This window comes from Lepisosteus platostomus, chromosome 10 (genome assembly GCF_059453375.1).
Source record: "Lepisosteus platostomus isolate fLepPlt1 chromosome 10, fLepPlt1.hap1, whole genome shotgun sequence".
NCBI lineage: Eukaryota > Metazoa > Chordata > Actinopteri > Semionotiformes > Lepisosteidae > Lepisosteus > Lepisosteus platostomus.
In genome coordinates this window covers 46,706,131-46,733,639 of record NC_142620.1, presented here as the reverse complement: position 1 = coordinate 46,733,639, position 27,509 = coordinate 46,706,131, and the positions used below count along the sequence as shown (strand labels likewise).

The 27,509-nt window shown below is 35.6% G+C and overlaps 1 protein-coding gene across 6 annotated transcripts in view; it reads left to right on the top strand.

Moving 5' to 3' along the window:
• arhgef9a (Cdc42 guanine nucleotide exchange factor 9a) overlaps positions 1–27,509 on the top strand; it is a 143,454-nt gene that overhangs the window by 107,092 nt on the left and 8,853 nt on the right. For all 6 annotated transcript variants that reach the window (XM_088596748.1, XM_088596752.1, XM_088596750.1 and 3 more), the window contains 4 exons: positions 2,145–2,324; positions 4,502–4,734; positions 11,475–11,604; positions 26,386–26,517. In XM_088596748.1, the coding sequence (XP_088452874.1) occupies positions 2,145–2,324; positions 4,502–4,734; positions 11,475–11,604; positions 26,386–26,517 (675 nt within the window). The remainder of the gene's footprint in view (positions 1–2,144; positions 2,325–4,501; positions 4,735–11,474; positions 11,605–26,385; positions 26,518–27,509) is intronic.

The following is a 27,509-nucleotide window of genomic DNA, read 5'->3' as shown; positions in this document are numbered from 1 at the left end:
ATATTGAGATATTGGGATGATTTAACACAGCATAATTGCCTGCTCCATGTCTTAATCTATCATTTTTGCTTTGTATTTTAAAACTTGTGTTATTCTAATTTACTGTACTGTACGTTTAGTGTTCTGGCAATCAGCTGTGAATATAATTACAAGAAGCAATTTTTATAAACATAATCATAGTTTAACAAAAAAGTAAAATATAGAAAATCACATTATGGACAACGTACAGTATGTTGGACAGCAATAGTAGGACTGTGCAGGTAGTACTGTATATGTTAACACTTGAAGTGCACTATTTTTATCATTCTTTATTATGATTTTATACAAACGTTTAGCCTGTAATTTCATTTTGTAACTCAAAATATACTTTAGAGTGAAGCATCAATTTATTTAGCTTTAAAATAGGTGGTTCTGATACATTAGAGGAAGTCATAAGCGACCCCTTTGGACCATGGAGCTCAGTACTAAAACTTGTTTTTTCATTTACTTTTGTTAAGAAAAAAGGAGGATTGGATTTTGGAAACTTGAAATCTTGTGGAGCACAGGTTACATGGAACTAGTTTACATTTAACAAGGCAGGCGAGGTGAAATTGTTGTCTGGATGCTAAATGTAAAGGATTATGATGTGAAACCTGAGAAGTAGCGATTGAGAAGAGTCAACATTCAGCTCAAGAGTGGAGCTCTGAAGCAGCATTATACAATATCAATCCTTAGTCTCCAGTCTTGGCTGCACACAGTATGCATTATTAGGATAGTAACAGGGACTTTATTTCTGCATATTCTGCCTGTTCCTGGCAAGCGGTGTTCCTAAGGGAATACACGAAAAAGTAATTAAAATGCTCTTAGATTTTCTTTATCTGTCATCCTGCAGTCATTTTTTTATTCCATTGGCTTGCTCACTACTGGCAGTCTTTTATATTGCCTTCTACACTGTCTTAACTTGCTGTTTGAAAGGCAGAAAACTCAAGTTTTCACATAACCAGGGTAATACATATATGTACTGTATGGAGTGAAGTATGGTCAAGGTCATGGAAATTCATCTGTTCATTTAAGGCAGTAAAGCACAAGAGCAAAAGGTTGTCCACGTATAGTTCTGTATGCATAAGTGGCATGTGGTGCATTTTCAAGAAAGCAATGCAGAAATAACCTGTTAGTGTGTTTTAACCTATAGAAGCTAAAAAGCCAAATGTGCTATGTAATATCTACAGTAAGATAATATGTAGATTGTATTGCATTTCTTGTAATAAAATAGGACAAATGAGATTACCAAGAGGAATTTGTACACATTGACATGTACTGTGCATGTGCTAACTGTCATGCTGTTTTACTAGTCAATTTTGTTGACGTCACAGCACAGTAACAGTATGGTGCTGGAACGGCTGATATGACATGCTGAGCTCATGTAGCGTGGCAAGATAATGGGTACTATGATGATAGCACTAATCAGATTAGTGCCACTCTGCAACATAAACTATGTATGATGGGCAAACAGAAAAATAATATAATTAAATATTTTTGATGCACGTTAATATCAAAATTTAGATCTGTCTGGTCATGCACTGCATGACCTGAATGCACTGACTGCATGCTCTAGGTATGGAGGGATAATGGTTCAAAGCTATGCTTGTCACAGTATTTCAATCACTAAGCACCATGATCTGTAACATACTGTATCTGTATTATTGTTTCCGCTCACTGATTTGAACGTGGTGCAATCATATAATCAGTTTTAAAAGACATCATTTAATAAAGATGAAGAAATATCTACCATATGGATGCATACAAAAAGTATGGGTTTCACGCAGAGACCTAAAATAGCCTAGTTACAGTTACCCCCTTAGAAGATCAAAAATTCATTTAAAAGATACTAAAGCAGAAAGGTGTGTGCTTAATCACCAGTAGTTCTGTGATAGTCATAGAACTCTTATAATGACACTCATGACTCATCTTCTGAACAGCTCCATCATATGGAAATAGTGTTTTTCACTTTTGTTCCAAAAGATAAAATGGTTCCTTGCTTGATAAAACTTAAGATGGAGTATTCCCGAGTGAGCAATCATATAGAAACAAATTAAAAAGTGGTTTTACTTGTAATGCAGTGACTGATATTAATTTTGATGTTTTGTTTAATTTCTTCTTTCTAGGGTTACTTGAAGCAATGCCGAAAAAGAAGAGACATGTTCAGTGATGATCAATTGAAAGTTATCTTTGGGAATATCGAAGACATTTACAGATTTCAAATGGGATTTGTACGTGATCTGGAGAAGCAGTACAATACTGAAGAACCTCATCTTAGTGAAATTGGACCTTGCTTTCTAGAACATGTAAGTACAGAGCATTGCACACAGGAGCACTGGAATTGCTTAACCTTAATTATGCCTGACATCATTTCATCAGACACCTGACAACTTTTGCTTTATTGTCCATTAGAGGTTGTTTGATGTGTTTATTTTTACCAGTCTTAGGCACAAATCTGAAATGTTATCAGCAAGATAGATCCTCAGTGATCTCCTTTTAATAATAAAATAAGGCAATTTAATATAATATTTTACTATTTAAAATGAAGTATTGGAAACTCAGAGGTAACTGTGGATAATGTATGAGAATGCTAAATAGTACAAACATACAATAATTATAGGTAACTACTATGTATTTTCTCATCCAATCTCATCCTGTGTTACATCCAAAATTATCTACTTTTGTTAATGTTTTGTTAATTCGGTGTAGTTAATAACATATGAGATTCATATAGAGGACTTCATGGGATGCAATGGGAGAGAAGGAATTTAGTTAATAATATATACATTGCTCGTACTCATACAGCTATATTGAGAAATAACTCTTCAGTACTATTTTACAATACAGCAAAATATGTAGTTAATACACAGTTATTAACTATGAAGAGTTTCTGACAGAGTGAAAAAAAAAATCCTGTAATGTAGACAGGCTCATATACAATCTGACCAACAGATTAAGCCATAGAAAAATAGATAAACTGTATTTAAACACAATGAGTAATGTTTAGTAGAGAGTGTTTTAAAAAAATGCCTTATGGATTTGAAAAACTTCATGCAGTACACAATATGTGACACTGAGTTCTTGAATGTTCTGTTTCATGCAGTCTGAAAAAATGATTGTTGGCTACTGTTTTGACTGCCTAATCACAAAAACTGAATATGACTATACTGTACTAAGTGTAAATATTGATTATTGATCGAAACATCATTACACCTGCAAATGAAAATTATCCTTTGGAGTGACCAAAAGGCTTTAAATGACTTTTATTTTAATAATTGGTTTGATATTTCAGATGCCATCATCATTTTCAGACATTAAAATGTTAAAAGTAATCTTTTCAGGGTTTGAATCAAAAGATCAAGGACTGTCAACTTCACATGGATGGTCATGACACAGTCTGTGATATCTTGCAGGAATATTAATGATGCTTCTTATGAGAAATAAAGCAAATCTGTGAACAATGTTGTCATAAACTGGAGTGAATAGTGCTTGGAGTCAGCCTTGATAGAAATTTAGGATTAAGTAAATCCAAAGCACAAATCATATTAATCCAATTTTAAGATAAAGTGCTTTCCAATTAAAGTAAGCATTGCTGGTTTCACATGACTGGTCTGATAACACCCAAATGTGGCTTGTAATTATTTAAAACACATAACATTGCTTAGATGTCTTTGTCTGCAAGACACAACCCACTTTTGAAGGGTTATTTATATATTTAAACAGTGCCATTCTGTTCAGCATGCTTAAGCAAATTATTTTTGTATCTACATTAGCATTTTGAAGGTTGAAGAAAAGTTATGGTCCAATAGGAAAGCTTTGTGAAGTCTCATAATAACAGAGCAATATTTAGAAATTGAATTCTGCTGAGTTATACAGTTAATCATCAAATTACCAGACTCCTTTTATTGTATTCTTCATTAATAGGGGACAAATGTGATGTCGTTGGATATAAATATACTGCACCTAACATTTCTAAGTAATTTCTCTTACTTAATTTTTAAACGTATGAACATTTTTGTTTAAAATGAGACAGTGTTAAAGTTTTCTAGTCTAATATATGGATAAAAGTACATCCAATTAATGTGATGACGTTGGTTGGTGCATAAAAAAATCAATGCAAAGAATTTTATGGTACAATTACAGCAATTCTACAGAAAAAAAAATATTGTTCCTACAGTATGACTATTTTATTTACAATGTGGTCAGTGACGTAACAGTTTTTTTACTTTTTTCTACAAGGCAATATTTCTTGGGAGTTCTCATACGTGATCTTTTGTCCCATATAAACTCTGTAATCCGTCATCTTTCCAGAGCAGTATGACACAGAACACCTTCATTTAATGAGAGAAGTTGCTTTCAATGGGTCTCTTGCTATTGAGCGTTTAGCTTCTTTATATAATCTGTGCTTCTCACTTTACTGATTGATTCTCTATAGGTCTCACCTGATCTGTCTTTCCCTATTTCATTGTTATTTGTATTGCAGCAAGACGGCTTCTGGATTTACTCAGAGTATTGTAATAATCATTTGGATGCATGTATGGAGCTCTCCAAGCTGATGAAAGATGGCAGGTACCAGCATTTCTTCGAAGCCTGTCGTCTTCTTCAGCAGATGATCGACATTGCTATCGATGGCTTTCTGCTCACGCCGGTGCAGAAGATATGCAAATACCCTCTGCAGCTGGCTGAGCTCCTCAAGTATACTGCCCAGGATCACAGGTAAAAAAGGCATACAATAGGATAAATAAAACACAGGGTAACATTTACAAAGAAGCTAAGTAAATCCTAGCTGTTATGCCCAATAGCAGATGTCTACATAGAGATGAGAATAAATGTAACGTACTGCACATAACAACCTTGGAAAAGCCAGCTTTCCTTTTTATGCCATTAGTGTTTTGCAAATATGCTGTTCTCATACATTTTCCGTTTAGTAGTTACCTAGCAACCAGCAAGGGCTCTCCTTAATTGGGAAGAATAATACATTAAGATGCTTCTCAAGAAGCTACTGGAGTGTTCATTTCATTTAGATGTACAGCACATTTGTGCTCTAATACATGATAGACATATAAGTCTTTCATATAGGTTTTTATTTAAAATGAAAAATATGTTTGAATATCTTGGAGGTTGAGCAAGGTTAGTGCCTCAGTATTTCAATTTTACTTTGTTGTGTTTAAATCACTATGTAGAAATATGAAAGGCAATGTTATTAGTATAGTCAGGAAGGCACAAATGTAAAGCTTATAAACATTACAGTTCACATCTAAACCTGTTACAGAAAAATCTAGTAATTTTGTCACATTTGTGCATTTTCCCAGTCTCCATAGAAACTATTTTTTTGCTGATGATTAGCTTTTCTGGGAAGTGCATAATTGCATTCTTATTATCACTGGGTATTCAGGATTGACATGCAAATAACTTCAGTTCACATAATGACAAAGGCAGATAAAAGTCAGGTGAAAACAGAAAAGCAATCACATGACAATCCTAACCAAAGGTAAGCGTGAAAGTGCGAATTATGTAAAAAAGGCATTTCTTGTATTTGGAAAGATGAAGATTAAGCTTCTGGCTCAACCAGAAAAAAAGCACTTCGGATGCTGCTTTAGTTGTATAGTCCAGATGGATTGATTTAGGATTACAGTATATTACTTTCCAGATATAAAAGGGTTTCCTCAACTGGGCTGGCCAAGTGCTGGCATTGTGGGTTGTGATTCCACCAGGGTTTTATCAGAAACTACCGGGACTTGCTCCACTAGTTAATGCTAACTGGCTTGCATGGGAAGGTTGAGTTCACACTGTGTTAAATTGCAAATGGCTTGTAGGTGGACTAATCAGAAGAGTGCATTCACAAGTTCTCGGTCTCTCTGTGTGACATGGGCTGTAATAATAAGGCAAGATGATTAACAATTGACAGCTTTAAATTGGGGGAGTGAGAAATATAGCAATGAGCAAAAGATGTGCAGTGCTCAATTGTATTTGATTTATTCAAATATAGTAAAGATATTTATCAAGCGAAATCTAAAAAAAAAAAACTAAAATACTCATCAAAGATTCATCATAACTCTTGCATATAAAATAAGAAACATTAACAAAAATTCTGGAATGATGTCCTTGAGCATTAAACAGTCCTGGCAATACTGATACCCATGTAGATATCTGGCTCTGGCCTGGGGTCATTGACCTGGTCTCCTGACCTAGCTTAAGAGAATTTTAGAACCGACATCTGCTTTTGTACGGGACACCACAGAAATAGCTGAAAGGTGGGACAACGTCATCAAGAGTAGTCACTGGACCATAAGTAGAATGTGGACTCTTTAACCCCCAGTCATGGTAGTAAAATGGCTGGACTGGGACTATAAAAACACCTGTACAACTGTTGCAATTCGGGGCACTGTGGGAAATATACCTCATGAGTGTCTCCTTCAGTGTTCTCCTGAAGTGGCCATTTTTGTTACAATTAAACTCATCTCAAACTTTCACTGGACTGCACTGACTGCTCGCATCCCTACACCCAGACCTGTTTAGTCCCTGAATAAGTTGTTGTAAGATGTTCTGCACTCTTTGTTTGCAGCTGCAGCCAGCTGGTGAAAGTTGGCCAGTTACAGTTGTCTGCATTTGACAACATTGGAAAGTTGGTCCCAGAGATCTTTACTTGGTCTCATATCAGAAGAAAAAGCTGGCTATGATAAGATCTCAACATTGTTCTCTCAATACTATATAATTGCAATCCTCGTACTGCGTTGTCCTGTTGGAAAACTAACTTGAAGGAATGAAAAAACTGCTTTACAATAGGCTACCTATGAAATAGTATTTGATGGTGCACTGTATCTGCTTTAGTGAGCACAATCATTTTTAAACTATGACATGGGAAGTATTTTCACAGATGTCAGAAGTGGAAGATCTTCCTTTAAGTATGCTTCAAGACTTATGTTGACAATGCTTAGTACAGTACCTTTACCAAGTTAAGTGATTCACTTAAGTTGGCATTTGTAATTGCTCCTCTTAACTGGGTGCAGATTTTAAAAATAATCTTGCTCCGTGGCCTATGGTTTTACAATATTCATTTTACTGAAACCCTGTATTAGATGTAATAAGTGTTAGGACATAAAAGGTATCTATTTGTTTCATATTAAGCCAGTATTTTCTTCAAATAAAAAAAATACAATTAAGGTATTCCGTTTAGATGCATTTTTCTAAACTTTAACTCAGTCACTATCACTATTTTCTCACTATCACTCAGTGACCAAACAAAATGGTGTCATTTGGTTTTGATGTATTTAGGGTTGCCATACTGTATGTCTCAGTAAATGGGCTGGTCCATTATATTTATTATATTTTATTTGTAGAAATCATAAACAGAAAATGTGCCTTTTTCAGGCTTGACAAGTGTATGTGTTTGCCCACAAAAGTCAACTGAAATAGTTTAACGTAATTCTTATTATGTTGATTTGAACAGCTTCACAGAAGCAATCTCATTATTCCAAGCAAGATTTTTCTGTAGTCAATTTTAAATAAAAAGTATGGAGTTTCTCTAAATGGGATATCAGAAACTGAAGCATAAGCCACTGAATGATACAGGACATAACAAAGTTACAAAAAATATGGGTAGCCTCATTTACTTGAATTAATTAGACCAGCACCATTTTATCTAATAAAAGAAAAATGAACTTTTATATTTAAACATGTATTCATTGGGGAGCGCTATTTTGATGCTATGTTATGTTGTTTTGTTTTTGCCAGAGGGAGCATCTAGGCAGATTCAGTAGAGACAAAAAATAAAAGGGAATTTGTTATGTTTTTAGATAAAATGGAATAAACAACACAATCATAGGCTCAGACTGAGTCTAATGAGGCGGAGAAAATAAAACTGGAACAAGCTACAAGCCTGCCTATTAAAAAATAATATCTCAAGAAGAATTTACCAGTGCATACTGTACATGTAAAAACAAAATGTAGCTGCAATCATTTATCTTATCTAATGCATAAGATAAGAATACTTCTCCTCAGAAGCATTAAAACTAATGAAATTAGTTAAAACTATGAGAATTAAGTACTAGGTTAAAATTAAGGAAATATATAAAGATGAAATTAAATGTGCCCCATTTAAAATGTTCTTCTGCACAGCAACCTCCACAAATAATTCCTAAATCAACAGGAAAAACATTAAAGATTTGTAGTACATAATTAGCGTCAGCACAGAAGTTTCTTTTTCACAGCGGACATTTTGCCTTGAAATGCCCCAGTGGCTGAGTGTTGGGTATTTTACCAAAATTAAATGAAATTTCTGAAGTTGGAAGCGATTACGTTTTCTAGCTTGTTTTAATATTTTTTTTTAAATGAAAGTAACATTTTTCACAGAATCCATCATTTAATATGCCACTGCTAAACCATCTCCATCTAATTTTAAATGGTGTCTGGCTCACTGCCCTTTATTCAGGAAGCAGCCCATACCAAACACTATAATGATTTACAGTAACACTGAAATGTGTGCTATATTTTGGTCTTGATAATATGTACTGCTTTCATCTAACAGAACTGTTCTGTACTTCTTAAAATTAGTATTTCTTTTGATTTATTGCAGAATCATTTGTTCCTGCACACTTATCAGTCATGGCTTTATTTCTTCTCTGTGGGGGCTGAGACCTCAAACACCCCAGGGTTAAAAAAAAATGGGCCAAAAGGCATCATTGATTAAACTGAGGTGTTGTCTCTTTTGAATTTAAACTCAGCAACTAGGGTCAAAAATATCCTTTGGATTTGACAATTGTTATGGTCAAAGGGCATCTGAATAAGCCATTTTATTAAGCAGAGGATCTTCCATCCTTGTAGCGACAGTAATGCGAGACAAATCCGTGTCTGCTTCAAAGAGAAATCTGATGAGTCATCATTTAACAAAAGAAATACTAAAGAACAAGAAATATTTTTTTCCCAGAAGAGAAGATGAAGAAATCCACCCCTAGTGCACAGTCCCATCTGAATTCTCCAGTATCATGTGAAAAAAGGTGACATGTCTACTCTTAAGGGCATGGAACAAATTGTGGAGTGTTGATCCCTTAGAAACATCTCTGAGCAGTCAGGTTCTACAGGTAAAATTTAAAAGGATCAACTGCTGCTCAGCTTTTAAAGGCCAGCTTGAAATTAGTCTGAATAGTATCTCAAGAAATGGCTTCTTTTAATAGAGGCACAATGTTATGCAGGATATCACTGATTGCAAAAATTTAACGTGACAATCTCAATAGGTGAGTAAATGAGGCAAGTGGTCTGATCTTGCCTCATTGTTCTGGTTCTTAAGCATTAAGCATTTTAGGGGTTAAAACAGAAATTGCCTGAACCAGGAAATACCTTGAGCATACATCTCTCAACAAAAACAACCCAGTAAGTTATTACAGGTGTGAATTGGAGATTATCGAATGCACGGTAATGTCTAGAATGATATCTTTTAGATTTTTAAAAGTAATTGGTATATAGTGTGTTGCAAAATTATTCACTCCCCCTGAAATGTTATCACATGTTGTTGCTGTCTGAACTTTGCAATTAAATATCTGGCACGTTCAAACAGGACTTTATATAGTCTTTATAATCTGCACGGTCTGTTCCAAACTGATAAATCAAAATATGCTGAAATTACCTAAATACATTTTTAAAGAAAAACAACAAATTCTCCATTGCTGAGGTATTCAACCCCTTGATCATTTCAGGAGAAAAGGAATAGTTGATCACAAAATTAGTATAATGGTCTTTGTCGTAAAGCAAAGTGATTAAACCTGACTTTTTTATAGTTATAGTTATAGTCTCTGTAATGTCTTGCCGATAGATATTGGATTTCAAACAATACCTCACAAGGTGATATGACAAATTGACTATGGGAACCAAGAGGCTTTTGAACCAAATAAGGAATACAATGGTAAAGATGTACAGATAAGGATTTTTTATAACTATGAAGCCATCAGTGACTTTGAAAGATTTTAAAAGATGAGATGAGAGCTACTCTTCTACATTCACAATATCACGGTTCCTACACAAAGAGCCTGCATGGGTGAATGACAGGCAATAAGCTATAACTAAAAAATAATATCTTAACTCTTGTTAGAGAGATACTGATGACATGTGGTTTTATGGTCAGAAGAGAAACAATTTGAAATTTGTGGTCTAAATACAAAGGGTTCTGTCTGGCACAGGCCCAGTATAGCACATCATGCAGTCAGCACCATCCAAACTGTCAAGTATAGTGGTGGCATCTACATGTTTTGGGGATGCGTCACATCAGCAGAGCCTGAAAAGCTTGTTAAGACTGACAGAAAGATGGATGATGTAAAGTACAGCCAAATCCTTGAGGAAAACTTGCTTGAGTCACTGAAGAAACTGAAACTGGGTTGAATTCAAATCATCAGGAGAATGACCAGAAGCACAAGCACAAAGTCAGACTGAAGTGGTCTGACAGGAATAGAGGGATTCTTAGAAGTCCTTATTGAATCCAACAGAAAATTTATGTGGAAACACAAAGATTGCAGTTTATCAGTGACTCCCAACAAACTTGTCAGAAATTAAGGGATTTTGTTAGGAAGAATGAGCAAAACCATCAACTTGACATCAACTTGCAGTGCTGGTTGGAATCTATCCATAATTGCTGCCAAAGGCACTTCTACCAAGTAATGACCTAGGTAGCTGAATACTCATGCCATCAGTTAATTAAACTTTTTAATATCTTTGCAGGTTCTGCTGGCATTAAACCTGTTTCACATATTGAACAGTGTTCAATTTGAGCATTGCAGTTTTGGATAGAAACAGTTTGCTTAAAAAAATATATGTAATTCATAAAAATGTGATATTTTTGGAAGAACAGAATACTTTTGGAGGTTATTATACTTTAAATTTTCTGGTACCAGAGAAATCACTGTAGGTTTATTAATCAGTCTAATAAATACATTATTTACCAGATAATCTTTTCTGGCTGTTATAGTAAAGATATCCTTGTTTCTATGGAAGAATAAACTTACAAAGATGTTAAATGTTACTAGTTTTGCTGCCATTTAAGGCTTAAAGTGCTCAGAAATGGATTTGTCATCAAAATGTCACACTTTACTAAGCTGTGCATTATCTAGCTTTTTATTGCATCCACATAAATTAAATCTCTGTGACTTTAAATATATCTGTCAACAGAGATTGTTATTGCTAGAAATTTATTTTCTTTTTACCTTCTCTGCAGTCCCCTTATTTCCTTAAACCTTGAAGATGAGCTACCTACAGTATAAGTGAAGGAGAGAGAACTATTGTAAATTCTGTAAATATGTTGTACAGTGAGTATATTTAAATTCTGACTAGCTCAGGTTGAAAGTATTTACCTTATTTACCTTGAACTGCAGAAATGACAGAAAAGGACTGACTCTGCCCTTCTCCTCTGAAATGAACTTTCTTTTGTGTTGCACAAATTTTTTTAGACATTCTGTTTTTTTTTTTCCCAGTGATTATAGGTATGTGGCTGCAGCGTTGGCTGTCATGAGAAATGTAACTCAGCAAATAAATGAACGGAAGAGAAGACTGGAGAATATTGACAAGATAGCACAATGGCAGGCTTCCGTCTTGGATTGGGAGGTATGGATTTTAGTATAGGCCAAACTCTTTTCATAAGCTTTTCCAATGATTGTCCTTGAGTGAGGGTCGAGTTAATGCTAATCACTTAGTATGCCTAATAAAAGCGTCATATCTAAAAAAAACACTTTGCTACTTCTTTTTTATTTAAAATGTACTATTGGCACCTGTGCAAGAGAAAGCAAAAAGCGAAACATAAAAAAACACTGGTACAGAAACATGCATTCAAAACAAATAACTTTTGTGAAAATCCTATGTAGTATGAACAGTGTTTGTCAGTATTTAATAGGGCTTCTGACTGTTTATTAAACCAGTAAAGGTAAAATAAAAGACAGCTGGTTGATTGGTGTGGTATGCATATTTATGAGGTGCATCTAAGCTGTGTCGATAGCTGACTGAAAGTATAATTATCCAAATAGTGGCACATAAATGGCCAAGTGCCACTGTGGTTGGATGAGCTTAGAATCTTTTCATTTTATACCTCGAGTGTGACTCCTGGGACTGGCTAGGCACCTCTGAGTTTGCAGCATATTCATTCCACAAATTGATGTGAGAGGATAAACTCTCCTGTGAAATTTCAAGTGTATAACATGTACAGTAAATTACAGTACATGATAGCGTTTATGTAATAGAAAAGTGTGATTTATATTGTAATCCTTTCCTTGTTCTGAGACAGAGGTTGGAGTTGTGACCCGTGTTGACCAAGGCTATTAAACGTTAACTGAAAGGCAATGAACCTTTCTTATTGTCTTGAAATAATAATTAATATACTGTATATAATCCTTTAATAAACTACATTTGAAAAATGGATTTGGGCCAATGTACTGTGTAGCAGGAGCTCTCAATTTGAATCGTGAGACATATGGGGGCCTATCTTTTGTTCAAATAAATAATGATAGATATTTTGTATTAATATTTTGGCTGCCAGGTGTGCTGTTCTCCACAATTTATCTTTTTAACAGACGTGGTTCAAATGGCAGAGAAATATGTCCAGCTGGAGATGAGTTTGACCTGACAGTCACATCTGAAAGAGGAACTGGCATGTTTCTGAGAGTCTTTTTATTTGCAATTTAAATTTTACCTAATACAGTTTTATACTTAAGCAGTTTTTGGCTGCAACATTTAATTGCCCTTTGCTAAATGTACTGTACAACAGAATTCCTGCAGAGACAGCTGCTGTTCAGAAATCTAAACTGTTTTGGAATTGTTCCTGCGTGGATGAACAGGCTCTATACTAAGATCAAAGCAGGCATAAGAAAGAAAAAGGAACAGACAGTTTGACTTTGGAAAAGGAGTTATAAGATGACATTAAGTTGAAGTAAAGTAATGTATTTTCTGTGAAATGAATCCTGAAATGAAAGATTTCTTAAATGTAATTCTAATAAACTGTCTGAAGAGATTAAATAATGTATTTTTTCAGTACATTTGTAATTTCACGGAGTAGTGCCTTTTTATTTCTCTAGCTTTGAGAAATCTCACCTTGTTTCTTCAATTAGCTGATAACCATACCCTTAATCATCAGACAGTAGATTACATTGAATGATCCCATAATATAATTATGCCTGAGATACGTAAAAGCGCTCAATACCTTATGTTAAAAATAAAAAAAAATGCTTTAAAATTGATTTTTGGCATCTGGCATCTTTTTTTACATTAATCAAGAAAAAGTTCAAAACTCTGGGCTAATAATTAAAAGAGTTAAAAGAGGAAAACACTTTACATTAGTATTAAAAGCCATCAGATTTCCCCCACTAATTTCATAGCTACAACAGAAGTATTGTGCAAGCAGTAGAAAGTTCCATAAAAATAATATCAAGATAGGATCTGATCTAGTGGTGCTTGGAGAAGGAATGAACAGGCTCCCAATGAAGCACCAGCATTTCTACTCTTCACACTCTTTACGTTTGAATTCCTATTCCAAATACATACATATTACAAGGAGGCAGCTGTGAGAATGATTTGTGTAAAATGTAGATGCTTTATATTCAACAGATTATAATAATACAAGTAATCTAATGTTGCAATTATGATCACTCAGAAATGAGTCACTGTGAGTGGCAAGATGCATCTTTTCAAGCAGAAAAGATACATTTAGTGTTGTAGGGAAAAGTTGCATACCGGCTTCCACACATCTTCATCTACAGAAAGAGCCCTAATTTGCCAGAGCAGCCATTGAGATCTTGAAACTGGTATGTCTTCTTCCATCTGTCCCTCCAATGCGGATGTGGTTATCTCCACGATGAAGTAAACAGGAATCCTAACAGTGCTTCTAGGACTAAAGGAGTCTTTATGTCCTTCACTCTGCTGATGCTGACTGCACATTACTCAGTGCCCAGTTTCCATGGTGAGGACAAGGGGGTGGAATTTGGAACACAATTACAATGTAACAGGACACCAAAGCCAGATGTAATCTTCCCTTATCCTTGACTAAAATAAAATTATTAATGCCTCATGCACATTGCATAACACAAAACCTGGTGTTACATATTTAATAAGTATGACCTGTGAGAGACTCTTGTCAGGGTGGTCCATAGGTCTGCTTACACAAAAACACATGATGGCAACAAGAAGCACAGTTTGGGAAGTTTATTTATACCTTTACAGGCCAAGAACAACAAAAACTTGGCACTAAAACAAACACCAACACTGCTAACACCATTTACGCCCCTTTTCATAGCAAACAAAAACTTAACTGCACCCATGTTAGAATGTGAATTATTATACCCTCAACCAATCACCCAATATTTGTATAATTTATCCCCACTGTGGCTATTTTTAAGTAATTTACAGGTCATGTAGCAGCCTCTAGTGGCAGGCCAGCTGCAATTACAGGTGTTTCTACATCTTGCCTGCCAATACTGTATGTCTCCTCCCTCAGCTGTCACCAACAGGGAGAGAGATAACCTGCCCTAAAGAAGGTGGGCTGGAGGGAAACTGCTTGCATATGCCTCCCACTGAGTCATATGCCTTCCACTGTTGGTTCTCCCCACTGAAGGATGCTATGAGTCACTGTTCATTTTTACCAGGACCCACTTTCTCCCTGAGGCTGTTCATGGGTCACCCTGGTGACAATAGTCCTCCAGGATGGTGCCTGCGGGGAGAGTATCATTATCATCCTCATGCAGTAAAAACTGCAGGGAGAGCAGTGCTGTCATTCAGGTGACACTCCCTCCTTAATCTGTATCAAGAGTTGGTCACACAGCCTCTGTCCTTCTGTCGGAGGTTCAGACTTACACAATTGCAGACTTTCATCATTCCCCTCCTCCCGAGTCCCAGGCCAGAGCAAGAATGTCACTGTATCACATCCCTCCTCCTCCTCTTGAGACTCAAGTCAGGGTGGCAGTGGTATTCCACCATGTCCTTTCCTCATTGGAAATTCGGGCCCAAGTGCATCATTACCAGTTTCATGTCTTGGTAAGAAGAGCTGCATCTCCTGTAGTTCCTATAGTTCCAAGAACTCTAGGGTCACAGATTGTTGCACTTCTTACCCACTGACCTCCAGGGGTTCATAGGGGTTCATTCCAACCTAATCTCTGGAGGCTCTTGGGTTACAGGCTTCTGCTCAACCTCACCTCCTTTTTAGGGCAAGTAAATTATACCACCCCATTCTCTGGTCTCAAATTGTTGCACCTCACTCAACTCCAGAGATTCTTGGATTACAGGTTGTCTAACTTCCCACTGACTGATTTCTATCACAATCTCTGTAGAAAGAATCTGCTCTGTACTGGTCACTGTCTGTTCATGTTTTATGTTGGAGCCTACAATGAGTGGTCATCTCCTGCTGGGTTGTTTTTCCAGACGCAGTGCTGTGACTCTAATATATTGGAATATGGGGAAATTATACTTTTTAACTCTAAATTGTTATAATTTTACAAATAGTTCATGTTTGTAATCTGATAGACAAACGGAATGGACTTGCCAAAAAATATTTGCCTTGTGCTCGAAAAACCTTTACCACTTACATTTGTGACCTTTGTGAGAAAGCAGATCATATTATACAGTATATTGTTTTTAGACCTTTATGTTGTTTGTGTCACTTACAAAATATCCACGTCTTTCAATCAAGTTTGGAAGGTCTGGAAGGTGTATTGCACTTAGGTAACTCTTCATTTAATGTACAGTACTATGAGCTCGGTAAAATATTACCACAAAGCATTTCATTAGTCATTGTTAGTGTTTTTCGTGTAAGGTACGTTGGGATGCTGAATTACAGATTAAGGCATTATAAGTGAATCAATTTAATGTCATATAACCTGCAGTTATACACAGAAAGCAAAGGTGACCTTTAAAATAAGTGGGTAGGCCCAAGTCCCACAACTTGTTTGTGTTTCTGACTGATAATTTCATAATCTTCTTCGAAAGAAATGGTGGATATACAGTAGTTCCATATTGCTAATGACGGAACTTGTTCCACAAAAAGATGGATTTTTAAATTATGAGGCATAGACAAAAGAAGACAGGTGCTTAAATGTATACATATCATCCCAATATTTCAAATTTGAACAGTATACTCTTCTTTTATTTTCTAAGAATCTTATATATACAGTCAAGAAAAGGAATTGGAATGGTACAGATGGAGCCATTCAGAATGGGCTTTAGATGTGTTTCCCGCAGCATGCTTGCCATAGCATACAGAAATATAATTCAGGGTGCCAAACATCTTTTTACTGGCCAAAGAATATCAATGGGTGGCACCTGTGGTGCGTTAGATGTTAGTGAAACAATTGCTTCATTAAAGTAATCTATTTCACTACTGTACTTCTTTAAATTCGCTTAATAGGGAATATCATTATGGAATCTTGTAACTAAAGGGACACTTTGGTAGCAAAAAGAAAAATAACATCTCTGAATGTCATTAATGATATTAATTTACGAATAAGTGTCTTTAACTTGATCACTTACTGTAGTTATTTTGGTAGTCTTTTGACATACTCATTCTAACTACAGTATATAAAGTTTATATACTTTATAAATCTCTTTAATGTTTTAACCTTTTACATGAATACTTTCTGTAGTTATTGTTGTAAAACATGTGTAGTACTTTTTGAAATCCCTTATAAATAGGGAATATTAATATGGAATCATGTAACTAAAATATTGGTCATTAAAAATTTCTGAATGTATTTAAAAATATTATGTATAGATCTAAATATAATATATTTGTGCAGCTGGTAGTGGTACTATATTCCACTTTCTTCATAAATACCTGCATAATTTCTTTAACTTGTTCACTTTGGATTTGGTTATTTTGGAAGCATATTCTAAACATTTTGACATATTCTAATTCAACACAGTTTTGAAGTACATATTGAATTATTAAAAAAATAGAACCCTTTCTTTTAAAAAACTTACTCCCATGTAAAAAAAAATCAATTCTCTGATTTGTATGAATCTAAGAATGTTATTATGCTATACCTATAAACAGCACATCTCTCTACATCACTTTTTGCACCATTTTTTTACCAGAAAGTGCATAGCACTTTATGAATGGCATTCGAGAAGATATGTTGGGGAAAATAAAATAAAATGAAAATGAAATTAAAAAAATAGGCAGATAAAAATGACTAACACGATTGCAACTAATCTCATTTGAGTTTATTTCAGTGAGAGAAATGTGTTATACTTATTAATTTAGGTAATTCTGTATTTTTAGAAATTTTATTTTTCATGAAGAAGATAATTAACACCAATCCTAAATATGTGACTGGGATTTGATCACATAAACCTGCTGAAGTTGACAAACTGCAAACACTTGCTTTTGGAATTGTTTTGATTGAAAGCAGATGTGAAAAGCAGGATTGTATACCATGCTACTTGGGCCAACAATACATATTACCCGTATATAAATATAAATAAATATGTAAATTACAATAAATATAAGTCTATGATTTCATATTTATTATTTATAAATCAATTTTTTGAAGACATCAAAGGCATGTTCAGAGTGTTTACAAACAAGAGAAAGGCATTCAGCCTATGCTGTCCCATTATTCTTCTCTAAGGCTTTTTATCATTCATGGTTTGTTTTTCTGAAATTCTAAACCTTTGTTTTTGGCTCTCCTTGTAACATTTCAATTTATTCTTCAAAGCTTATATTATGTACTGTTGGAAATATGGAGGAGAGGAAAGGAAGGCTTTGCTTTATAATGGATAAAGTGTAATCCTTGAAGCATATTTTTAGCACATTTTACATCACTAGAGCATAATGTAGTGTGAGGTATTTATACAAACCCAACAGATTTTGTGGGACAATTAATTAGAACCTTTTAAGTACTACACAAAACATGGTCTATGACTTACTTTGTAGAATGGAAAAACACTTTGTAAGCACTATTTTATCTAAAGGGATGGAAAAGGCATTTTGTAAGAACCTTTGATTTTGTCTTTAAATAAGAAAACAGCTTTAGATAATCAGAAGCAGAATATGGCTGTGGATTTAAAATATTCTATTCCACTAATACATGTATAGAAAGAAACTGGATTTTAAAGTCCTTAATGTGTGTTTATCTTAGGGAGGCTAACGTACAGCTTGTATTGTTTACAAGGAGACATAGAAGGAAAAAAAAAACAGAATAAAACCAAAAATACTTACATATATTCCCCCAACTGCTATGCTTTATGTGTTATTATGAAACTTAAATGCGTTGTGCTTTTTTGTTGTCCTGCAACTAAGGACTGATACTAATTTAAAATTTTAAACCAAAAATGTTTGTTGTTAAAGCTCAAGTGGTTATTAAAACATCAGTGCAAAATATGAAAAGATTAAATATAATTTTTATATTGCTCCCTGTAGCTCTTCAACTATGAATATGGATGACCTGTTTAGATGGCTCTGTAGGATGGAGTTTATTAATAAATAGAATAGAATTTCCACAATTGAGATTAAAAAATGTAAAAGAAGGACATTAAATATTCACAATCATGTCGTTTTTATCTAGGAGTGCCTGCACTAGATACAGGCTAGGGTTAGACCAGTGGTTCTCAAACTGGTACGCGTACCGGCAGTGGTACGTGGAGTGCCGCCAAGTGGTACGCCAAATGACCCTGGAACTGAGTCGTGTGCGCTGAAAAATCGGGACGGGTTTTCATATTTTGTATTTTAATACGTGTCGAATACGCAGCCTACGTACTACGATACAGTGCACGCTAATACCTCAGTGGACACAAGAGATACTCTGTAATTCTATACCACTCTATAGGAATGCGTGCTACGGATGCAAGTGACCAATTGTATTTAAAAAAGCTACTGTATCTCCAGCAAATAGGGAGAAAGGTGAATGTGCGTGATTTTGGAACAATGCTAAAGTTGTAAACACAGGAATGCATAGAAATACGTGCTACGAACGCAGGTAATCTTGTGAGCACACGAAAGCGTGATAACAGAAAAATATTTAAGAACTGTTCTATTTTGAGAAAAATACACCAAGCGTCTCTGTTTCGCTCCCATGCGCATGAAATAAAAAACTTTAAATAAATACAGAAATAACGCGGAAAAATGCAAGCTTGCGGATTGCTAAAGCAGGTAAGCTGCACTATTTTTGAAGAACCTTATTTACCGTTGGCAAAAGAGCTGACACGTATTATGTGTAGAGAAAGAGCTGCTAAACAGCTCGACCTGCTGCCCCCCTCCCCCTGAAAGACACAGTCATTCATAGAATTATTGAAATGAAGGATTATATCAAAAGTACACTGATAGAGCGCGTTAAGATGAGCAGATGTTTTTCACTGCAATTAGTTGAGTCTGTAGTCGATTTGGCCAATTTGCTCGTTTACGTTAGATACGGGTTTGAGGGCATGTCCCATGAAGACTTTCTGTTCTGTAAACCGCTACCAACAGGAACTACAGGAGAGCACATATTTCAGCTTCTGAATGAATTTATCGAAGAGAATGGCCTCCACTGGATAAAATGCGTCTGAGTTTGTACAGACGGTGCTAGAGCAATGACAAGCCAACATAACGGTGTAGTTGCACGAATTAGATAAGTTGCTCCAGAAATTAATGTACGCATTACAACATCCACCGTGAGACCTTTGCCGTCAAGAAAATGCCTGACGATTTAATATCTGTTAGATTCTGTTGTGAATTGTATCAAGGCTCGAAAAATTAATTCACATCTGCTTTGCTCAACTAAACAGGCTCACCCCTCTCACTGAAATGGTGCTTTTTTATTAGTTGTTGTTAATGTTTTTTTCTGTAAAACACTTTAAGAAGCCACCTTTAAAGGCGCTATATCAAATAAAGTTTATTATTATAATATTTATTATATGTATGTGTGAGTGTGTGTGCACGCGCGCTCATGTTGGTCATTGAGAATTTCTGGGGTTCCTATGAGATGATGACTTGTAGGTGGTACTTGGATGCTTTGGTTGGATTAGGGGTGGTACTTGGTCCAAAAAGTTTGAGAACCACTGGGTTAGACTATGGAAACTGTAGATGTAAGCAGGTTCCAAAGTTTTCATAGTTTAACCCAAATAGCTGAATACGCAGGTTAATACAAAGGTTCTAAAACATTTGATGCTCACTGGCACTTAAGCATACCTGAAATTTTGTAAAAGTCATCTTTAACTGAAAGCATCCACAGTTACTTGCTGTGAATAAATCCACCTATGATGGTTGAATCATTCAGTTGGAATTAACTGTGTCTCTGCACAAGTATAAAAGGCCTGTCACAGCTATCATGACAATTTTCTATTAGTTTCCACCAGAGAAAATCTTCTGTCAAAATATTTTGTTAATTAAATTTCCCTCTATAATAAAAGTAGCTCACTAATAGTAACATTTTTAATACTATACATAAAGACTGCATTTATTAAATATGTAATTTTGTTTAAGAAATTAGTAAATCAACATGGTAAATCCGAACAGAGAAATTACCCTTAGAAACTACAGTAGCTTTTGTTTGTGTAGTAACAGATAAACCATTGTATCTCTGTATTTTTTCCTTTGTTTCAATAGACTTGTACAGATCTGTTTTCATTTTTGGTTAGCAATCACACATAATTGAGACTTGCTCAGGGACATCAATTACATAGTTTTTAAGTAATAGTTAAATACTCCCAAATGTCATAACACTGTTTCATAAATCAGGCTAAATATACATTAATAAATGGACATAAATTGACATGTTCCCCAATAGCATGGATGTTCCTGTGTTTGTGATCTGGTCCCTGGTTAATTTCACTTCTCTATCTCATGCTGTCTTTGTATGGTTTTGAAATTCTAACATGTCCTGCGGCAGACACTGCATCCACTTTAGTCAGTCCTGGTTTACAACCAAGTTGATGAACAACTCATTATTCAATGTACACCCCAGTGCAGCTCCTGACCTTTTCATCCGTTGGTCATGAGAGGTTAAGACTGTAACACAGGAACTTGAGTCTGACATTTTTTGGCATTTGACTGTCATTCTAACCTTTTATAGATAAAAATCTTTACCAGATATTTGTAAATGCACAATAATGTCTGATAGACTTTTCCTGGAAGATAAAAAGTGTGCTTTTAATAAAAGACATTTCTCATTGACGTTTTCTGTGGATGGTCCTAGATGAACACACAGTTTGCTCATACTGGATGCACACATACAGATGCAGCCATTCAAAATGCGCGGTAAAAACCCGCGGTACAGTAACCTACCCACAAGCCACCGCGGGGCACCGGAGGGTACCGCAGGGCAAGTGATTGGCTGGCCAAAATGACCGACAGGGGCACTCGTGGTGCATTGGTTGGTAGTGCAAAGATTTAATCATTTAATGTCTTTACTGTGCACATTTTAATCCGCTTAGTTTTGAATATTTATATGGATTTTACCACTAAAGGGAAATTTTAGTAGCTGAGCATAAAAAGAAGAGGAGCATAACGCATCTGAAGGTCATAAACGATATTAATTTAGGAACATAAACATTACTGTATGTATGTAAACTGTACTGTGTATGGCTGGTCTTGGTAGTTTAAAGAAAAAATACACACCAGTCTTCCATTTCTCCCTAAACATTTTAAGCATGAAAGTTTTATGAAACGGTACCCAAATATGCGATTGCTGTATAGAATGAATTTTAATTTAAAAAAAATATTTAACACGAACATTAAGCTGTTTACATCTTCCGCCTGAGAACAGTCACCCGTTGCTACCCAACGCAGAATGGTGATTGGCTGACACCATCTGACACCCCTCTGATTGGAGAAAAAAGACGTGCTGGTTTGCTATACATACTGTACCAGGAAGAGGATTTCTTTCTATTCAAAACGTGTATTTTAAAAGTTTAAGAAGTAAAAACCTTACAGCGTACACAGATTTCTAAACTGATCAGGATCGTTATCTTTGTCTTATGCATAATAATGTTCACCGCTCTGTCCAGCAAATTAATAATAAACTTTATTTTATATAGCTTTTTAAACGAATAAGTAATTAGATTGCTCATAAACCTAATCACTTGCTTTTTCTTTTTATTTAGGCTCAGATTTCAACTATAGATCGTATTATTAATAACCATAATAACAACCAACCAACAAAAACAACCATATAAACATAATACCAACCAAAAACATAGATAACAACCACAATACAAAATCAAATAATCAAACCATTTTACTCTCGCAAAGTCCTCCAATTATCATAATCCCGCCCCTTATGCAAAACCAAACCTTCCTCCCATCCCAGTTTATCCTGTTTATCATAAACAAAATCCACCTCAATTTTCAACATAAAGCATTACACAAAATCAATACCTCAACACTCCATAGTCAACAACGATAATTCACAAACAGCCAGAACATGTAACTACACATTCCCAAACAGACCTAATTTCCATAGCCTCGCCCCTCGCAAAACCAACATCCCTCCCCTGTTCGCTCTCTCCCCTGGCGGTTGTAATTGTTTTTATTTTCAAATAAATTTAAGCAAAGTCATGTATTTTAAAAATCTTAAGATTTTTATATTTATGTCTTTATTTAGTGGTTTCATTAGTGACAAAGGCTAAACTTTCTTGGAAAAATGTCTTTTATGTAAACCATGTTTGCTATTAATTCATTCAGGGCTAAAATATGTTCATTGTCTTCTAATGAAAGAAGGGTTCCTTTCGCCGTAGTCGCGAGCCTAGCCTTTAACTAGTAAGTACTGTATTTACTGGGTTTTTGAGGGGGGGGGGGGGGTGTCTTTCGCTGGAAATCTCGCCTCCTACTTTGAAAATACCCGTGAAACCGGTTCAATTCGTCACAGCCAGCACTCCTGCAGAGAGTTGGGTTGTACTTGCAGTGTATACAGTACACGCGTTATGCTCTTCGTTAATGTCTGTGAAGTTTTATTTAATCTCTGAGCCATACTGATTCTTCTGGAAGCCAGTTTCCGCCAGGGAGTAAAAAAAAAAACACACTATGGTATTACTCTCCAATGCAGTGCAGTTAAAAACATACCTCTGATGCTGCTCCTAAATGAATATCGTTTATGACCATCAGAAGCTTTATGCTCCTTTTCTTTTTTCCAGTGGATTGAACAGGGAGAGGCATTTCATGATGTACTTTTCACTGATGAAACAACAGTGGCTCTGGAACAGTTTTCAACCAAGTCGTTTTATAAAAAGGGGAGATATGTACACGTTACTGAAGCTAAAAGTTTAGCCTTTGTCACTAATGTAAACACTAAATAAAGACATATAGAAATCCCTACGTTACAGACTGTATATGGCTGGTATTGGTAGTTTAAAGAAAAAATACACACCAGTATTCCACTTTCTCCCTAAACATTTTAAGCATCAGAGTCTTACATGTGGTTATTTCGAAAACGTTTGTACGTGCTCCTTCTTACCATGTTACTGTTTACTGTTACTGACCATATTAAGTTTAAGTGCCTGTGGGCACTTTTCCTGTCCGTGGGGGGTGGACCATCTTTCATTAGAACTATTAGAAGGTTAGTCTGTTCTACTCTGAGAATGTAGAGGGGGTGGAAAGTGCCCGCGGTCATTTAATTAGTATTAAAATCTTAGTTATCTTTCTAGTTCACAGGTTTGCATGCATAATTTAATTTTGAAAGCCACTGAGACATCAGGTACTACTGTTGTATTTATGAAATAGAAACAAAACAAAAAACATACTAACAACTGTGCCATCCTACTCCTTAGTTAATACATTTTATTATTCATAAACAGTTAACATTGTTAGCAAAATATTTTGAATTATATTTAACCCTATTTTTTCTTTAGTTTTGTATTTAACTTATTATATGATAGTCAGACTTAATGTATATTAATGTATATTTGAACAATGAAAATATATTTTTACAAGATTTTACATTAAGCACTTAAAATTAATATGGTTAATAATAGTAAACTGTAACATGCTGTAACAAGATCGGTTAAACTGCGAAGAAAATCCTTTCAGAGAAAATGTTTCAGGTGTGAAGAACATAGATCTCCAATGCAATTTCAACCAAACCTGTTCCCACACACCCTGCCCCCACTACCATTAGAATATACACAAACATTTTAGCGTTTCATTCTGAGCAGAAGACCCTCACACCTGAAGAGTGCTGGCTGTGACGAATTAAACCGGTTTTACAGGTTTCAATCACAGACCATGTGACATGGGACTCAGTAAAGTAACACACAGCGCCACTGGATTTGATAATACTGTACCTAACCAAAATCCGCAATATGGAAACAGAACCTGTGTAATTGTTGATAGATGATGTACTCGTAACATTTTTTCAAGACGAACTACAACATTTAAAAAATGACTTGTATGTACTTGATATCTCTAATCAATCCACGGGTTCCAGCACAAAACGAAACTAAAACGCATACCGTTTCGCGCTTCTTATTAGTTGCTCAAAAGTAATTTGACCGTATGAAATGCATAATATAAACCTAGAAACATATACGTGAGCAGTACTTAAGCACTGTAGTATCGGTGTTAAGACATACCTCTCAAATACTGTAAATCAAGTTAAAAATATCTCAAGACCGATTCTGGTCGTAATGAAACCATGTTTCGTGTATGTTTTCTTTTTCATCTTGAAATAACTCATTTCTAAATACCTTTTTCACTGTTAACATCTTGTAGCAACTTTGCGACAAAATATACACTCTGACAGTTCATCCTGCTACCAACATTAAATAAAACAAATCTTAAGATTTCTATATTTATGTCTTTATTTAGTGGTTTCATTCGAAGCTTACAATGTTTAGGGAGAAATGGAATACTGGTGTGTATTTTTTTCTTTAAAGTACCGAGACCAGCCATATACTGTATGTTTATGTTAAGATTTCCCTTCAGTGGTAAAATTAGATATGAATATTCAATACTTAAACGGGCACAGTTAAGACATTAAATATACATATACATATTGTATACAGTACAGTTTGCATACGGTAATATGTTTATGTTACGCGATTAAAAAATAAATAAAACTGAAAGGTCCAGCACCAGCTGGATTCGAACACACAACCTGCCAGTTGGTAGTCACGCACCTAGACCAGTAGGCTACAAGACAGCTCGCATGAACAGGCAGGCGAAACAGCGCTACACAGCCCTGCCGCAGTACACGGATATAATCATACCGTTATTAAATTCTTGAGATACGCGATTCCATATTATATTCCCTTTTAATCAAATTCTAAAAGTATGCTTGTTGACTCCGGTATCACGTTAGTTAAAGACTTCGAAGCTTACAATGTTTAGGGAGAAATGGAATACTGGTGTGTATTTTTTTCTTTTCATGATAGGTGTCGCATTTTAAATTATTTTCGTAGTTAGAAATTATGAAACGCCCTGTTAAAAGCAAGGAAGTTTTTATGCCCGTTGAAGTAAAACAAAATGCCTGACAAAGTATGGCTTGGACAGATTCCAAGTGCTTGTACAAATGTGCTAAAGAAATTATACTTTGAGTATACAGCTTGTCCAAAGTCATCCATTATTAATACTATTAGTAATATCTTCAGTAAAGGCTTTGATGCATAAATATTTCTGATAAAGGTAGGTTGTGTATTTTTGTCCAACTGAGCAATCTTGCTTTCATAAAATATACCAACATTTTAATGACTGATGATTAACATGCTGTAATACACAGTTCAAAATTAAAGGCTCAAATGCTGTACATGAGAGGTTAAGCTCCCCCTGGCGGTTTTACAAGGCGACGCCGGATAGTTAGTCACGTGACACACGTGAACCGCGTGATACCCCGGTGGGCGTGTCGCGGTATGCCGCGAAATACCTCACCCATTTTGAATGGCTGCATCTGTACAGTAATTATAGCTGATAAAGCAATGGAAAAGAGATGCATTTTAAATAAGATCACTTTATTAGCCATAAACAATTTCTTGCATTAGGAATTTGTTTTTTCATATACCCCAGCTTCCTCTTTGTGAGACAGACAGGCAGGGAGAGAGAAGCTTGGGGTCAGAGCGCAGGGTCAGCCATTTATACAGCACCCCTGAAGCAGCTGGGGTTAAGGCCTTGCTCAGGGGCCCAACAGTGTAGGATTTCTCTGCCAGCCACAGGATTTGAACCAGCAACCTTCCAGCCACAGAGCCACCACTCCACCCAACAAAACAGCCACAAGCTTGCAGCCATACACTGATTCGGTCGAAAATTTCCCAGACATGCAATGAGCATTATACAAATTGAAGTGATTCTCAATTTGTCAATTAAGAAGCTACATGTATCTCAGAAGTTTGGTTTTTTTTATGAATTGTCTTCTCAGTGCTGTAAATGTAATGATTACAATGATGATATCAATAGCCCCAGTGTAGTTTATAAACTTGCTTGTATTTTGGATTAATTTTTCTGATTAGGGTGATGATATTTTGGACCGGAGTTCTGAGTTGATATACACTGGGGAGATGTCCTGGATTTACCAGCCATATGGGAGGAGTCAGCAAAGGGTTTTCTTTCTGTTTGATCATCAAATGGTCCTCTGCAAAAAGGTAAGTTTAAGTTAATTAGTACCTATTAGTACTTTTTATATCCTGGGGGTTGACTATTGGCAATCTCAATATCAAACATTTTTGAGCCACGTTCTGGCTTCTGGAGAAATACTGTGTACTGTACATGTATGTTTGTCATGTAACTGCAACCTCCCTTAGTAGTATTTGTGCAGTAAAGTGCTGAATAGTTAGATTTTCATGACCGTAGTCTCCTGAAGTGGCAAACTTCATTTTTCAGTGGAGAAAACTGTCAGTAGTGGTCTTGGCCTATTCTTATCCAAATAAATTTTGACCACTGATAACAGCTGAGGTCAAGACCTGGTAGTTCGACAGTAGGGTCAGTAATGAGAAATTTGTTTTGGGCAGTGGAGTTTTCCTAGGCAGCTTGCCATCACTCTTTCATGCTAATTTATTGTTGTTGGAAGGCCCTTGTGGTTTTGTATGGCGAGCAGCGTGCTGTAAGCCTGTTTGCCAGTGATTTGCAATAGATTTTGCTGATGAGGAGAGAGGGATTTTTACAGTAATGTTTTTGTAGGTGCAGGATGTTTCTTCACCCATCAAGGTCTATGGTAGAGGGATGGTTTGTAGCCAACCTGTAGCAGCTCGTTTCAGCGCTCCGATGATGTGCTTTGCTTACATGAGTACTGTAACAGCTTTAGGTGACTGAGAAGTGTCTCTTAGATTTTAGATCAAGTTTGTGACACTTGGAAGAGTAAACACTTCTAATTTCAAAGGAGATACTTCCTGAGGTCTGGGGGACCCTTGAGCAGTATGTTGTCCCTGTGTCTACTTGTATTACTTCCACTTTGTTTTTTCTCCTACCTTTCAAAGACATACTGCATAGATTAATTTAGGTCTCAAAAGTGCTGTATGCTCTTCCTTCTGTCTCATAGTGCAAACTTAATACACTGTTACATTAAGGGTTAAACTGAAAACTTTTAATAATTATGAGGATACCTTATAGGAGTATTTTTCATAGTTCTTTTAATAAG